The following is a 14,521-nucleotide window of genomic DNA, read 5'->3' on the forward strand; positions in this document are numbered from 1 at the left end:
AAATCCCACTCTAATACTATTTCTTTGTAATATAATTCTGAGTTGTAAACAGCAGATTTACAAATGCAGTTTTGGAGCATAATCCATTGATATGTTAGGGCCTATCTACAGTTTGGAGGAGTGTAGAACAACATAGAAAAAGTTGCATTTTAGTGGCTTGAAGAATTAACCTTAAAACATTACTTTTGGGAATAGTAATACCTTTTTCTAAATGGGACTTGAGTTGTATTCCATGAAAAAATTAAATTCAATTTTCTCCTCTAATTCTTTTACACTCTAAATCTAAGCAACAAGGCAAAATAATTGGCAACTGGAGAGAACACCACTGCAAAGTATGTTCCTTTAGGACAGGCCCAGTGTCTTTTCCATCTCTATTTCTCACATCAGCTAGTTCCTGGCATAGAGTAAGATTTCAGTAAATACTGGTGAATGTTGTTTTTGAATAAATAACGCTCTAGCGTCTGTGTCTATGCAAGCAAGTATTCCAAACTGAACTAAATTATTTATCTTAAACTGAGTCTCTCCACTTCTTCCCAAATACTTTTCTCTGATGCTTATTTTTATAGCATGCAATTAAAGGTTGGAGAATGGCTGTTACTGATGATGGAATACTGGTTGAATGCCCAGACCAGGAGGAGAGCTTCACACCCTGTTGTATTCTTATCACACTATCTTTGGATGAGGGAGTCAAGAGTTCTTTGTAGCTTTTGTATTTAGCCTGTCACTTGGTTCATTATTTGTCTGGAGTCCTTTATGGCTGATGAAAGGAGGCAGAGTTCTGAATGTGAGCTCCTTGAGGTGGGGTCCACGTCCTGTTCATCTCCATGCCCAGAACATCCAGCCTACAGAAGGAAGAAAATGTCTACTACTTGTTAAGTATCTGCTAGGTTAGCCATGTGCTGGGCAGGTTATACACATGGTCTCGTTTAATGAACACGACAGTCTTGTGCCATAAATTGTCCTCAATTTAGAGTTGAGAAAACTCAAGAATACAAAGCTTAAGGAATTTGCCAAAACATACAGTTATGAAGTTTACCATTGTATACCCAGCTCCTAGCACAGTGCCTGATATATAATAAATGTCAGGAAATAGTGACTCTAAAGTCTGTTCTGCTTTGAATGCCCTTGCTCTTTTCACTATTGCTTGCTGACTCTTCAATAAATGTGTTTAATACCAGTAACAACGGTTTGAGACCTTTTGGTGAATGTGCAATGATTTTTGTGTTTGACACATATATTATGAACATTCATCTAATTATACTTATACCCACTTATTTGGTAGTGAAGAATGGTACTTTCTTTTCTGCATTCGAAAGCATTTACCAAGAACCTACCAGTAAAACAGGTTTTTTGTTTTTGCTGAGGAAGATTTGCCCTGAGCTAACATCTGTTGCCAAACTTCCTCTTTTTTTGCTTGAAGAAGATTAGCCCTGAGCTAACACCTATGCCAGTCTTCCTCTATTTTGTATGTGGGCTGCCACCACAGCATGGCTGACGAGTGGTGTAAGTCTGCACCCGGGATCTGAACCTGTGAACTCAGGCTGCTGAAATGGAGGCTGCTGAACTTAAACACTAGGCCATGGGGCAGGCCCCCCAGTAAAACTGATTTTGATGTTCAAGACAAACAAGTAAGTTTCTGTTTCTATCATAAAAAGCTCAACGTTTTGTGAGGGAGACAGACGTGAGCACAAAATGACAATGTGGTGGCAATAAATGCTATTCGCTCTCTCTCTCTCTCCACATATAATCAATGGAACACTGTCAGGGGTGTTGCGGGAGCACCCAGTTCTGCCTCAGAGAGACTGAGATAGAGGATGGGGAGGATCAGGGAAGATGTCTTAGAGAAAATATCTGAGTTGAGACTCTGATGACAAATTAATACTTATTAGCCAGAAAAAAAGAAGAGAATCCAACACTGTAGGAGCAGCAAAAACAAAAACACAAGATTTGAAAAAATCTGCAAGACATTTAGTGTGGCTGGATGGTGGTTTGCATGTAAAGTTATTATGGGAGGATGAGGATGAAGAAGTAATATTAATAAATACCATTTATTTCACACTTACTGGACATCAATTAGATTGCTAAGAGCTTTGCATAATGATCTTCATTGTTCCTGGCAACAACTCGTGATTATTATCCTTATTTTAGAAATAAAGACACCAAGGCTTTGGGAATTTAAGCTTGGGCTTAATTCCAAAGTCACACACCTAGTGAGTGACAAAGCCAGCTCTTGAATCAGGCCAGTCTGACACCAAAGCCATTGTACTTTACCACCATGGAACACTACTTTCCAAAGGTAAAAATTCAGGATGGAAAGGGTCATGTAGGCTCTGCCAAGAAATTTGTATTTTATTCTCCTCGCTATGAGGAGCAATGAGCAGGTTTTAGAACTGTTTAAAAAAATTATCCTATTAGAATTGGATTATGGACATCCAAGAGGCTGGGACACCAAGCGGGAAAACTTTTCATTTATAAAGAGATATTACTAAAGCTTGAACCAAAATAGTAGGAGTGGGGACAGAGATAGAGGATGGACTCCATGCACTGTTGGAAGATAAACAGGGAAAGATTTGATGATTAATACATCAAGTCAGGGAGAAAAAGATGAGAGTAGTTCCCATTTTGAGGTTATGGATAACTTGGATTATGACGCCATTAACAAAGGGGGTATTGGAAGAGAAATGAGTTTGAGTCAGAAGGAAGGGTTATTAGAGTCAATTCTAAGAGTAAGGAGTTTGAGACTGCTGTAGACATCCAAGTGGAGCAGACAAGCAGTCACTTGGAACTGAAGGTCAGGAGGTCCCAGCAGAGCCTGGGTTAGGAGTCCTTTGATTTGGGAGTCACTAAAGTGAGTCACTAAACTGAAGCATCAGGGTTTTTTTCTTCACTTTTTGTGTGTGTGTGTGTGTGTGTGTGAGGAAGATCAGCCCTGAGCTAAGATCTGTTGCCAATCTTCCTCTTTTTTTTTTTCTCCCCAAAGCCCCAGTACATAATTGTATATCCTAGTTGTAAGTCATTCTAGTTCTATGTGGGATGCCACCACAGCATGGCTTGAGCAGTGTGTAGGCCTGCGCTCAGGATTGGAACCAGCAAATCCCGGGCTACGGAAGCAGAGTACATGAACTTAACCACGTGGCCACGGGGCTGGCCCTGAAGCATCAGTATTTTAAGGAAATGATTAGTGGCAGAGGAATCATCTAAGAAACTGAGAAGGATCTGCCAGAGTGATGGGAAGAGGACCAGAAGAGAAAGCATGGAAGACATGATCCTCTGAGCAGCCATGGAGAGAATGGGAAGTCGGGACAAGGAGGGTGGGCCTCTCATTCTAAGAGGATGATGAGAGATTGGCAGGAGAGGGCAAGGCAAACATGGACTTGTGCAAGCTGAGTACAAAGAACTGGTAGATAGGTGGTGATTGAGATGGAGGAAAGAGGAGGACTTACTGACAAAGATCCTGCAAGCCACCGGAGGAGGGGTGTGGACAAGAGAGACACTGCTTCCTGTAAGGCAGGTGGGATGGAGGGGCATTGGGTGAGAGGCAGGGGAATTTGGATGCAAGGGCTGGGGAAATATTATTCGCTCACGTGTAGTTACAAGCTGAGTTATAATTTTAACAAGTCACGTAAGATCTCATCTAGGTGGTGATAATAAATAATTGACTCAAAAGCAAAAATGCTCCTTTCTCATAGGGAACTTTTGTGAATTAGCAGGACAAACAGCTATCTTTAGGGAAATTTTGAGACCCGGAGGAAATCACATAGTGTCCCTCCGACCTTCTCCTCCTCTAATATTGTTTATGTAGGTAAAAAACAGGTTAAAATGAACATGGTGGGGATCCATGAAGAGAAAAAGGAGATCCATACAAGGGTTGGAATGACGGCCTGCAGTCTGTCATGCTGGAGAGCTGCTCGCTGGCCTCTATTTCCCATGTTCTCTACCGATCCACTCCTGTGCACTTGTTTATTCTTCCTTCTGCCTGGGACTCTGCCCTCATCACCTCCCCCTCTCCTCACCTTCTCACTACAAGGCTCAGCAACCCCTTTCTTCTTGGATACCAGGAACACTTTTTATATTGCTCTTTGCTGCCCAGCCCCATCTATGGTGATAGGGTTACTTGTGCACACGTTTTATTTGTCCCTTTTGATGTTGTGTCTGCACTACAGGCAGTGTCTTCTACTTTTTCTTTTATTCTCCATGATCCTTTGCTGTTGGCAAACACTGAAGAGATTTACTAAATTAATAAAAGTGATTCCCTTTTTTTACCAAAGACAAAACCAAACTAGTTGAGATGAAAGAACAGAGTTTGTAAGTGTAGAATTTAGGACTGTTCAGAACTGAGGTCTTCTGGTTCCTGCCCTGCCTTCTTTGCTTCTCTAGAAGCATTAAGCGAGTGCCGAGAGGCATGTAGGGGGAGAAAAAGTGAAGGCGCACATTAATATAGAGGCTCAGATGACCCAAGCCAATACCAGCTGAGTCACCTTCTACCTCCCAGAAGCCACTTGTGATGTCATTTGCCTTTGTCATAGTTACTCTCTGATGTGAGGGCCACACCCAACTCAGGCTGTTCTTTACGGATGTCTCCGATAGTCAATAAATACAGAGATTGCTGGTGCCTTTACCAGAACGATACTTTGTTAGCACAGTTCCCCTACTTAAAACAAACCCATTTCACACACAGCCTTGCTTCAAGGAGGTATGTGACAGTATCATCCATGCTGCACCTATCTCAGAGCGACAGATTTTAAGTTATTTGTGTACACAGCTTAGCTGTAAATTTGTAAAGAAAACACAAATAAAATACATTTGTAAAAACACCAAATTGTGATGTGTAATTATTACCAGACTGGCACCAGACAGTTTTATGTCCTCTCATCATACGTCTCTTTTAGTTTCCTCTATACTCGCCTTAGCTCCTTTCTCCTCATTTGAAACCAGGTTGTTCTATGTAACTGCCAAAGCCCTCCTTTCAAATTAGTAGCTGAGAATAATTTAAAGTAGCACATTTACCGAGAATATTTGTATTGAAACAGCATATGACTCTCTGTTGGTAGATTTCATTTACAGAGTCAAGCGGCGAAGGAAACATTTTTTTGCGATTATTCTACATGACGTTTGGAAAAATTACATTAAAATGGCAACCACTTATGTCTAAAAATGAAGCCCACCCTGGCTATGTAGTATATGGCCCAGTCAAAAAAAAGTCCTTGCATGTAAGACTCCGTGGTAGTATAGTTTGTGCTTTAGCTGGGTTCGCAAACCCCTCCTTGGATTTCCCTTTTCCAGGGTATCAAATCTACAAGTCATGCTATTTGTCTCATTTCATGAAAATGGAAAAAATACCCAGTACCAGATTCAGCCTTTTCCCCCTTTTCTTTTCTTTGATAGAGATGACGCTGACGTTGAAGGCTAAATCCCATTTTTGGAATTAGCATTTCCCTTACAATAACTTATCCTTTCAATATCCTTCATTTTTATATCTCTAACTTTACTGATATCTTTTTCACTCTATGCTGTTTAAAATTCAGTTAGTAGAGTCTTTTTCTGGAATCACAAATCTTATCTACAAAGGCCACTAAGACAAGAGTGCATAGAAAACTGACGTGGGGGCCACCAAATGTGTTTCTCATTCCCCTGACCCGTTCGTTCTTTGCTTCCAATTATCTATGAAACAGGCATTGGAGGAGTCCTGGTGAATTGCCTTTGAGAAGACAAGAACACTGACAGAAAATCCATCACAAAGGTCCAATGGGACAATATGCCTTAACTTAATGTGGATATATAGAGACTTTGCAGACTGTGAGCCCAGTGAGCAAACGACCAAGGAGTTCACGGCAATCACAAAGATGTGTGAATGCTGGAAGTGACCAGGTTACATTTATTTTATGCCAAGCAAAGCAGAAAATAACTCTATAGTCGAGTTACTTCCTCTTTTGAGGAACCAAAAAGACAGTAAATATAGTTGAAAACAGAGAGACAGACTGTGGTCAAGCGCTCAACAGGCCCAGAGAATGGACGACATCTCTGGGTTATGAGTTGTGGTTCTTCAAGAGGGATGGTTGGTCTAGAAAGAAGCCACTGGATAAATTCCTCTAACTTGACAGCACTGAGGAAAAATCGCCACTTTCCTCCATGGACGAAAGTTAGTTTGATCCATGTACTAAAGTCTGGGTAAATATAAATATTTGACTTTGGTTTTTTAAAGCTTCTTAATACATTTTGATGGTTACTTTTCTTCAGAGTTTTAATTTTTGGAGAAATTGTTTTTTCCTCAATGTGATCAGTGGTCTCAGTATAACCGGGCACTTTCTCTGGTTCCACTGAAGCCATTTCAGGGGCTTTAGAGAACGATGTGTTCTTCAGAGTTTCTGGTTCTATGAGTTTGTAAAGAAGTTCTATGATCTCTTTACCCTTTTCTCCTTCCAGAACCTCTAAGCAATGGATGCTGGAGCAAGAATTCTGGTTTTCCAGTTCTGTCACTTGCTTCTTTAAAGCATCAATGTCTTCTTTCACAGAGAAGATATCTTTAGTTACTGTGCACTGTTTGTCTTCATTAACATCCATTCTGGTTTCCAGGACTTCCATCTGCTTCTGATAAAAGTCAGTCTTTTCCTGGATTTTTGAAATTGCACTGACAAGGTCAGTCATTTGGCTAACGAGTTCAATTTGGGCAGTTTTAATATCTTGGAGCATTACTCTAAGATTCTTTTTTTCATCAGGTCTGATGTCATCTTGATCACAATCATAGGAAGTTGTCATTGGATATCTGGTTGAATCTGGGTGCTGGTTCTTACATTTATGGTAGACATTTTTAAGAGATTGTCTGACCTTGGAGAGATTTGAAGTCCACATCTGCCCAGCAGCAGCTTTTACCCTTTTGGTTTGAAGTTTGTGCATCTTTCATAATGAAACAAGAGGCCAGGTGTTGGGAAACCTGACCAGAATTAAAGAAAGAAGCAAAGTCAGAATGAAATGGTCTTTCTCTTACTATTCGTTGGGTGTCTTTTCTGGTAACATCGTAGAAGGCCTTATGGAGAACATCAAAGGCAAGAGTAGGTACTCTTAGGTGGTTAGCTTCACGTGGGGAGGTCCACTTGGAGAGCTCTGTGAAATAATGGTCGACTGCATGGAATCTTTCATATGGTGATCATTGGCCTGATGCTGATGTCACAATGGCTGCTGGCTTAGAATACATTTAACCTTAGGGCCGTAATTCTCAAAATATTTGGTCACGGGACTCTTTTTCATTTGTAAAAGTTATTGAGGACCACAGAACTTTTGTTTATGTAGTTTATATCAATTGATATTCCATATTAGAAATTAAAATGAAGAAAGTCAAGATATTAATTTATTAAAATAAAAAATAACCCATTACGTGCTAACATAAATGTTATATTTTTATGAAAAATAATTGTATTTTCCCAAAGAAAAAAATAGTGAGAATGGTGGCACTCTTGACATATTTGCAAATGTTTTAAATACCATGACTAATAAAAGACACCTGGATTCTCATATTTGCTTCTGTATTATATCTGTTGTGGTATGTTTTTTTGGTTGAAGTATATGAAGAAAATATGGCCTCATAGAGATATGTAAATGGAAAGGAGAGAGTATTTTAACAGGCTTTTCAGATAACTGAGAATTTTATTCTTTGCTAGTCCACCAAAATTTGATAAACGATAATTGTTTAGAAGTTAGTTGCAATGTATCATCTTAGACTGTGCTACGTTAAAATTCGCTGGTCTATCTTTCATTTAGAATAGATATATAATATCATGCATTGGTCACTTGGAAAATAATGACTCACTGAATTATGCAAATCTTTGAATGTTAACTCATTTTACTGTATAATATTAAAATATCGTATTCCTTACTATCATCACCAATCTTACCAGAAAAGTCTTTGAGTATTGAGAAGCGGCCAAGTTCATGTTCGCAGATACAAATTTTTCAGAATTATAATTTTAGTTTGAAAAGCTTGAAATCTATTAAGCTTGTTGATTGTTTTCCTTGAAGTGACAGGCTCCCTGCACCCATTTTTTTTTTTTCGGAAATCCTTGCCAAATATTGAAATATGAATACCAAAGTTTGCTGCCAATTTTTCTTTCATGTAAAAATGATGGTCCACAGTAAAAGTGGCCAGGCCAGTTGGTAACTCAAATAAGTACTTTTCCTGGAGACAGCCATCAGGCTTTGGGAACAGCAGAATGCTCTATGTGTACACATGAAATATTAAACAGGCATACTGAAGAGTTGAGGTTTAATAAAATGAGAAATTTTCACTGCTTCATCAAGGGTATTCTAGAGCTAAACTGGCTTTTTCTTGTATTCTTTCTTCTTTTCCCTGATTGAGTAGAGATGAAAAACACCATCCCTCTTGGTAAAGCTTAGTGCCACTGTCTTGGTCCGTGCTGAAATCCCAACAGTTTTACCCACCTTTGCTTTTGCAAGGCAATTTGCAGAACACGAATGTCAACACAGGGAAAAAGGCCAATGGTGCCTTCATATCATTTTGAAATATTTTTGCCCTCATCCTCCAGTGTCTGCCACATGTTGAGAACAATCGCCTTAGAGTTTTAAAATAACATTTTATATTCACTATGTTTCTTCCTTCAGGTTTTCTAAATAACGCTACTTGAAATCTAAACCCTTTGAAATATTAAATAATATTTTGTTTATTGAGATAAAAACATAACTTTATTCTTTGGTCATATAAGACTGAACATTGTGGAATTAACATGACGGGATAACCACGTCCGCAGGTGCGCTCCTGCTCCGTTAAAGAGGATGCTCCTTCTTGGATCTATGCCAGTTCCGACCTTCTACTCAATCGCTCTTTCTCCTATTTATGCCTAATTGCAGGCCCAGCTTTGGCCTAGGTTTTGGTAAAAACTGCACTTGGCCAAAAGTAATTTAAGAATTTTGGCTCATCATTGATATCTGGGATTTTGCTTTACTGTCTTATCTTTGAATCTCCGTTTAGTAAACTTTCCACAACTTCTAGAAAACTTCCAAAATTCTTGCTGAGGAAAAATGTTCTCCAGGAGGCAGGCTATCACAGGAATGGTATTTGGAGCCAGAGAAGGTAGCATTTGAAGCTTGCCACTTACCTTGGCCAAAGCCATTCTGTCCATCAGCACAACAGACCCAGAGCTTAGGGCCTATGAAGTTTTCAATGGCCAATACAAATCTTTGAGACCAGAAAGAAAAAACAAATGGGCTCAGAACACTAAAAGAAAGCTGGAAGACTGAAACAATAAATGTGTAATTAAATATCTCCAAAATGTGCTATTATATCATCTTCATTAATTGTTAAATTTAGATTAAAATTTCCCTACGTTCGGAGGCAATTTGTAGATTAGGTGTTCCTGCTTTACAAGAATTCCCTACGAAATTAGAGGGATCACTTGTAGCAATTTCTCCCTCTGAGTTAATAACAGTTAAGTCTTATTGGGAGCATACCAGACACTGTTCTAAATATTAGCTTATTTAATTGAAGTTCAGAGAAGTCAAATAATTTTCTTTTCTGTTAAAAAGTGGGCAGAATCAAATTTCAAATCATTATATTCTACCTCCAGAGTCCAGGTGTTTTTACCTCTACTGTCACACAAATATGATAAAAATATATATGTGTCTACTCAGAAAGAGACAGGTATTTTGCTTTTTAGAAAAATCACACTATATATTTATGGAGACTTATTTTGATTAAAATTTTATTTGTTTAACAATATGAAAAAAACTGAAAGGTTTACTTGATTATCTTCTTTATCAAAGCTGTTTGAAGCAGAAATTTGTGAAGACTTTAGAAGTTGAACTATCTCTAATTCAAGGAGGTAAAAATGACCATTTAGAGGCTATTCTTGACTTATGTATAGGAGTATAACCGTAATAAAGAACAATAGACTTTAAAATTTCAATCAAAAATAGCCATGTATACTGATTAATTTTTTTTATTTTATTTTTTTATTTTTTAAGATTTTATTTTTTCCTTTTTCTCCCCAAAGCCCCCTGGTACATAGCTGTATATTCTTCGTTGTAGGTCTTTCTAGTTGTGGCATGTGGCATGCTGCCTCAGCGTGGCTTGGTGAGCAGTGCCATGTCCGCACCCAGGATTCGAACCAATGAAACACTGGGCCGTCTGCAGCGGAGCGCGCGAACTTAACCACTCGGCCACGGGGCCAGCCCCATACTGATTATTTTTATAAAGTAAATTAATCTAGTACGTTTGATATACAAACATGAACCTGTCTGGGTTTCTAGTGACTGACTGAGAAGCCTCCGCCTGTCTGGGGCCTGTTGGACGGTGGAAAGCTGTAGTGGGAGGATGTAAGCCTACGGATGTGGGTGAAGTTATTAGAACGCCAAAAGTGAATGAATAATGGGAACTGAGTTGACTCCCTTTCTTAGGGTTCCTGCCAGAGATATGGAGCCATTTAGGAGTGAAATAACATAGCAGACTGGAGCTTAGGGGCAGACTGAGACTGAGGAAAAATGTCCTCCGGGAGGCAGGCTTTCACAGGAATGGCATTTCAGGCCAGAAGGTTAGATTCAAGGCAGCCCCGCTGACTAACTTGTGCTCTCAGTCCAGTTCCTAACCTCTCGCAAGGCTGACCGACAGGATAACAGCACCTGTTTCATGGAGGGGTTTTGAGGGTCACAGCGCTCAATATTGTAAACCCTTTTCTCCTCCTCTGTAATCACCACCTCCTGCTTCTCACTCTGCTTCTTTCAAAAGAAAAGAGGAAACGGTCAAGAGTTTTAGGCTTTAGCTCTGCTCTCTCTCAGTCTCTTACTCTGCCTTTCATTTTCTTTTTCCATCAAGCGGCCACTCGCCATCCGTATGACCAAAGCATATAAAGCATGTGCTGCTCGCTGTTGAATACCCCATGCGGATAAAGCATTTGGGTTAGGAGCACACCAGGATGTGACAAACAAGGCTGAACAAACCAGCTTCTGTCTCCCAGGACAGCTAGTACAGCCGGGACATCCAGCTATGGTGTCAGACAGACGGGCATCGAATCACCACTGGAGACACGGCTCTAATAACAGATCATATCATTAGTATTTAAAATACTGGTGTTTTTGAGTAAGTTAACTAAAACTAATTATGGTAGAGTCAAGATTGTCTATATAAAATTACCCTAATTTACATCCTTTTAAATATGCTTTCTTTTTTTTTTTATTGAGGTAACATTGGTTTATAACATTATATAAATTTCAGGTGTACATCCAGTTCACCACCCAAAGACTAATTGCCATCCATCACCATACCTGCTCATCCCTTTCACCCTCCTCCCTCCCTGCTTCCCTTCTGGTAACCAGCAATCTAATCTCTGTATCTGTGTGTTTGTTTGTTGTTGTCTTTATCTTCTATTTGTGAGTGAGATCATATGGTATTTGACTTTCTCCCTCTGACTTATTTTGCTTAGCATAATATCCTCAAGGTCCATCCATGTTGTCCCAAATGGCAAGATTTCATCTTTTTTTTGGCTAAGTAGTATTCTGTTGTGTATATATACCACATCTTTATCTATTTGTCCCTTGATGGGCACTTGGGTTGCTTCCAAGTCTTGGCTATTGTGAATAATGCTGCAATGAACATAGGGGTGCATGATCTTTATGCATTTTTGTTTTCATGTTCTTTGGATAAATACCCCACAGTGGAATAGATGGATTGTATGATAGTTCTAGTCTTAATTTTTTGAGGAATCTCCATACTGTTTTCCATAGTGCCTCACCAGTTTGCATTCTCACCAGCAGTGTATGAGAGTTCCCTTTTCTCCACATCCTCTCCAACACTAGTTGTTTCTTGTCTTGCTAATTACAGCCATTCTGATAGGCATGAGATGATATCTTATTGTAGTTTTGATTTGCATTTCCCTAATAATTAGTGATGGTAAACATCTTTGCATGTGCCTGTTGGCCATCTTTATATCTTCTTTGGAAAAATGTTTTTTCAGATCTTTTGCCCATTTTTTAATTGGGTTGTTAGTTTTGTTGTTGTTGAGATGTATGAGTTCTTTACATATTTTGATGTTAACTCCTTATCCGATATATGGTTTGCAAACATCTTCTCCCAGTTGTTAGGTTGTCTTTTCATTTTTTTGATGGTTTCCTTTGCTGTGCAGAAGTTTTCTACTTTGATGTCATCCCATTTGTTTATTTTTTTCTATTGTTTCCCATATGCAGTAAGACATGGTATTTGAAAATATGCTGCTGAATGTTGAAAAGCGTACTGCCTGTGTTTTCTTCTAGAAGTTTTATGGCTTCAGATCTTACATTCAAGTCTTCAATCCATTTTGAGTTAATTTTTGTGTATGGTGTAAGATAATGGACTACTTTCATTCTTTTGCGTGTGGCTGTCCAGTTTTCCCAACACCATTAAATATGCTTTCTTGAGTGGGAGAGAATGGGGTAGAATTCTAGCTGTCTTGCTAGCAATTGGGCATGATTTGTAACCTCTGTGCTATACCTGTAGTCATCTACTATTACTCATATACCCTTAGTGGTTGTGACCATGAAAAATTATTGACGGTCTTTTACTTCCCCCACAAAATTTGAGGCCAGCTTCACAAGAACCTGAACCCTCCCACCTGTCATGTGTAGAGTGAGATAAAAGATTGAGGGAACAGGAAGCAGGAAGGGCTTTCAAATTTGATCAAGGTGGCTGACCCAAGGGGACAAGAAGATGTTAATCAGAGAGCTCAAATCTGCTGCTGCACAAGCCAGGTAGTTATGAAGGACCCAACACTGAAGTCATCTTCTTCTGCTTTTCTTTCTTTCTAGCCATGAGGCTTAAAGGAGAGTGAGATGACGTCAAAGCTGTTGCACTAGACCAAGACAGGATGGAGAGAAAAGCAAAGACAGCGTTTATAAGGCAAGCGGAGTCTGAGGCAGTGGAGCCGTCCTGTCAACCCAAGGAAGTGATGGAGCCCAGTGACCCTGATAAAGCAACCTGGTTAGAGTAACACACGGGGTAAGTGAGAGGGCCACTTCCACTTTGTGTTGTTAATAAGATAATTTAAAATCATATGAAACCAGAAGCCAAAAGAATAAGATGAACACCTCTGAAGAAATGATGGAATAATTGTCTTTTACATAATATTTGGTAATGATAATTTACTTTTTCGCTATAACTAAAATTTGTGTGGTCTCTTTCTGGAATGCCCTCTGTCCATTTATCACCCACGAAAACTTCTACCCATCCTTTAGGAGACATGCAGTAACCCTGTCCTTGTCCTGCCTGTTCTGATTCTCCACGTAGTCATTCCAGTGCTCTGGGCGTGTTCTGGGTCCCACCCAGCAGTGAGCGACATGCTCTGTTGTTACCATTGACATGCCTATCTCCCCTCTAGACTGTGAGCTCCTTGAAGGGAGAGACTTGCTTTTTGACTTTATATCCCCTGTGTCACAAACTCTAACAGATAGTTGGTGCTCAGTACACCTTTATTCAATGAATGAATGAATGAGTGGATGAATGCATTTGTGGATGATTGTTAAGCTATACATTGGGTCTTTCCTGAGCCTGTCTCTGTGGATGACTAGGGAATACATTGCTTGCCTCATATAGGGAATCTATGATACCTGATCTCAGTTCCTGAGGGATCATTTAGCATTTGGGGATGGGGTTTTAATAATTGCTTCCCCAAAGACCTGAAGTGGTTAAATGGCAGAAGAGGTAAATTGCGATCAGACGGATGGAGGTAATTATGAACCTGGAAATAACTATGGCTCAGATAAGAGAGAGAGCTCAGTAACGCTGGTGACAGGACTGGTGTTAAGAGCATTGATCCTAGAAGTGACTAAGATACCAGCATACTTCCCCCCTGTGCTACATATTATGTCTTTCAGGCCTCTGGGGAACCACAGGTAAGCAGTGGATTCTCCAAGCCCCTACAGGACGGCCTGCAAATGCATTTGTCATCAACTTGGGCGCTCACGCACTTATCTGTTTATTCATGTCATCTGAGACTCTGAACTCCAAATTTACAATGAACTCCCTCTAGTTTATCTAGACATACCCTTCACCATTGAGTTCCAGAACCCTGGGGGCACATAGTATTTTATGTAATCTCTCCTCCCTGGCATCTTCCTCCAGCTCTTTCTGTTACACTTGGCTCTCTCTGGTAATATATCATATAAGGTTGCTCGATTTCTGTAATTCTCAGCATCACTTCTTGATTTCCCTTCTTCAGTGTTACCTTTAAACCTCTGTTTGCCCTAGCTTGTGATTGACATTCTTTTTGCAGTGCTTTCTAAGTCCTGATGTGCACAATTGATGTAGCCATAAAAATAAATGGCCGGAAAAAGGAAGAGAAAGTGAAAGAGAAGTGTTTTTGCTTAACCATTCCCCTCCTTCCTTTAATGGAACTGGTGAATAAATTCAGTGAGTTATTCTATATAAACACCTCTGTTTCATTGAATTTAGATCATTTAGCAGATCTTTTTGGAAACCATTATGAGAGAGGAGCAGCCCGGGATTAATTTGCTGTCTTGTTCCTGAGCTGTGCTGCGCTTCATTCAG

The 14,521-nt window shown here is 39.7% G+C and overlaps 1 protein-coding gene and 1 long non-coding RNA gene across 2 annotated transcripts in view; one reads left to right on the forward strand and one right to left on the reverse strand.

Moving 5' to 3' along the window:
• The window catches only part of LOC138919002 (uncharacterized), a 99,387-nt gene that overhangs the window by 26,488 nt on the left and 58,378 nt on the right, over positions 1–14,521 (forward strand). The window contains exon 2 of the long non-coding RNA XR_011428876.1: positions 12,784–12,973. This is a non-coding gene — a long non-coding RNA (uncharacterized lncRNA). The remainder of the gene's footprint in view (positions 1–12,783; positions 12,974–14,521) is intronic.
• Positions 5,853–7,154, reverse strand: CCDC54 (coiled-coil domain containing 54). Its single transcript, XM_001503341.5, has one exon. The coding sequence runs from the start codon at positions 6,892–6,894 to the stop codon at positions 5,908–5,910; it is 987 nt and encodes a 328-aa protein (XP_001503391.2). The 5' UTR covers positions 6,895–7,154; the 3' UTR covers positions 5,853–5,907.

The sequence above is a fragment of the Equus caballus genome, chromosome 19 (assembly GCF_041296265.1).
Source record: "Equus caballus isolate H_3958 breed thoroughbred chromosome 19, TB-T2T, whole genome shotgun sequence".
NCBI lineage: Eukaryota > Metazoa > Chordata > Mammalia > Perissodactyla > Equidae > Equus > Equus caballus.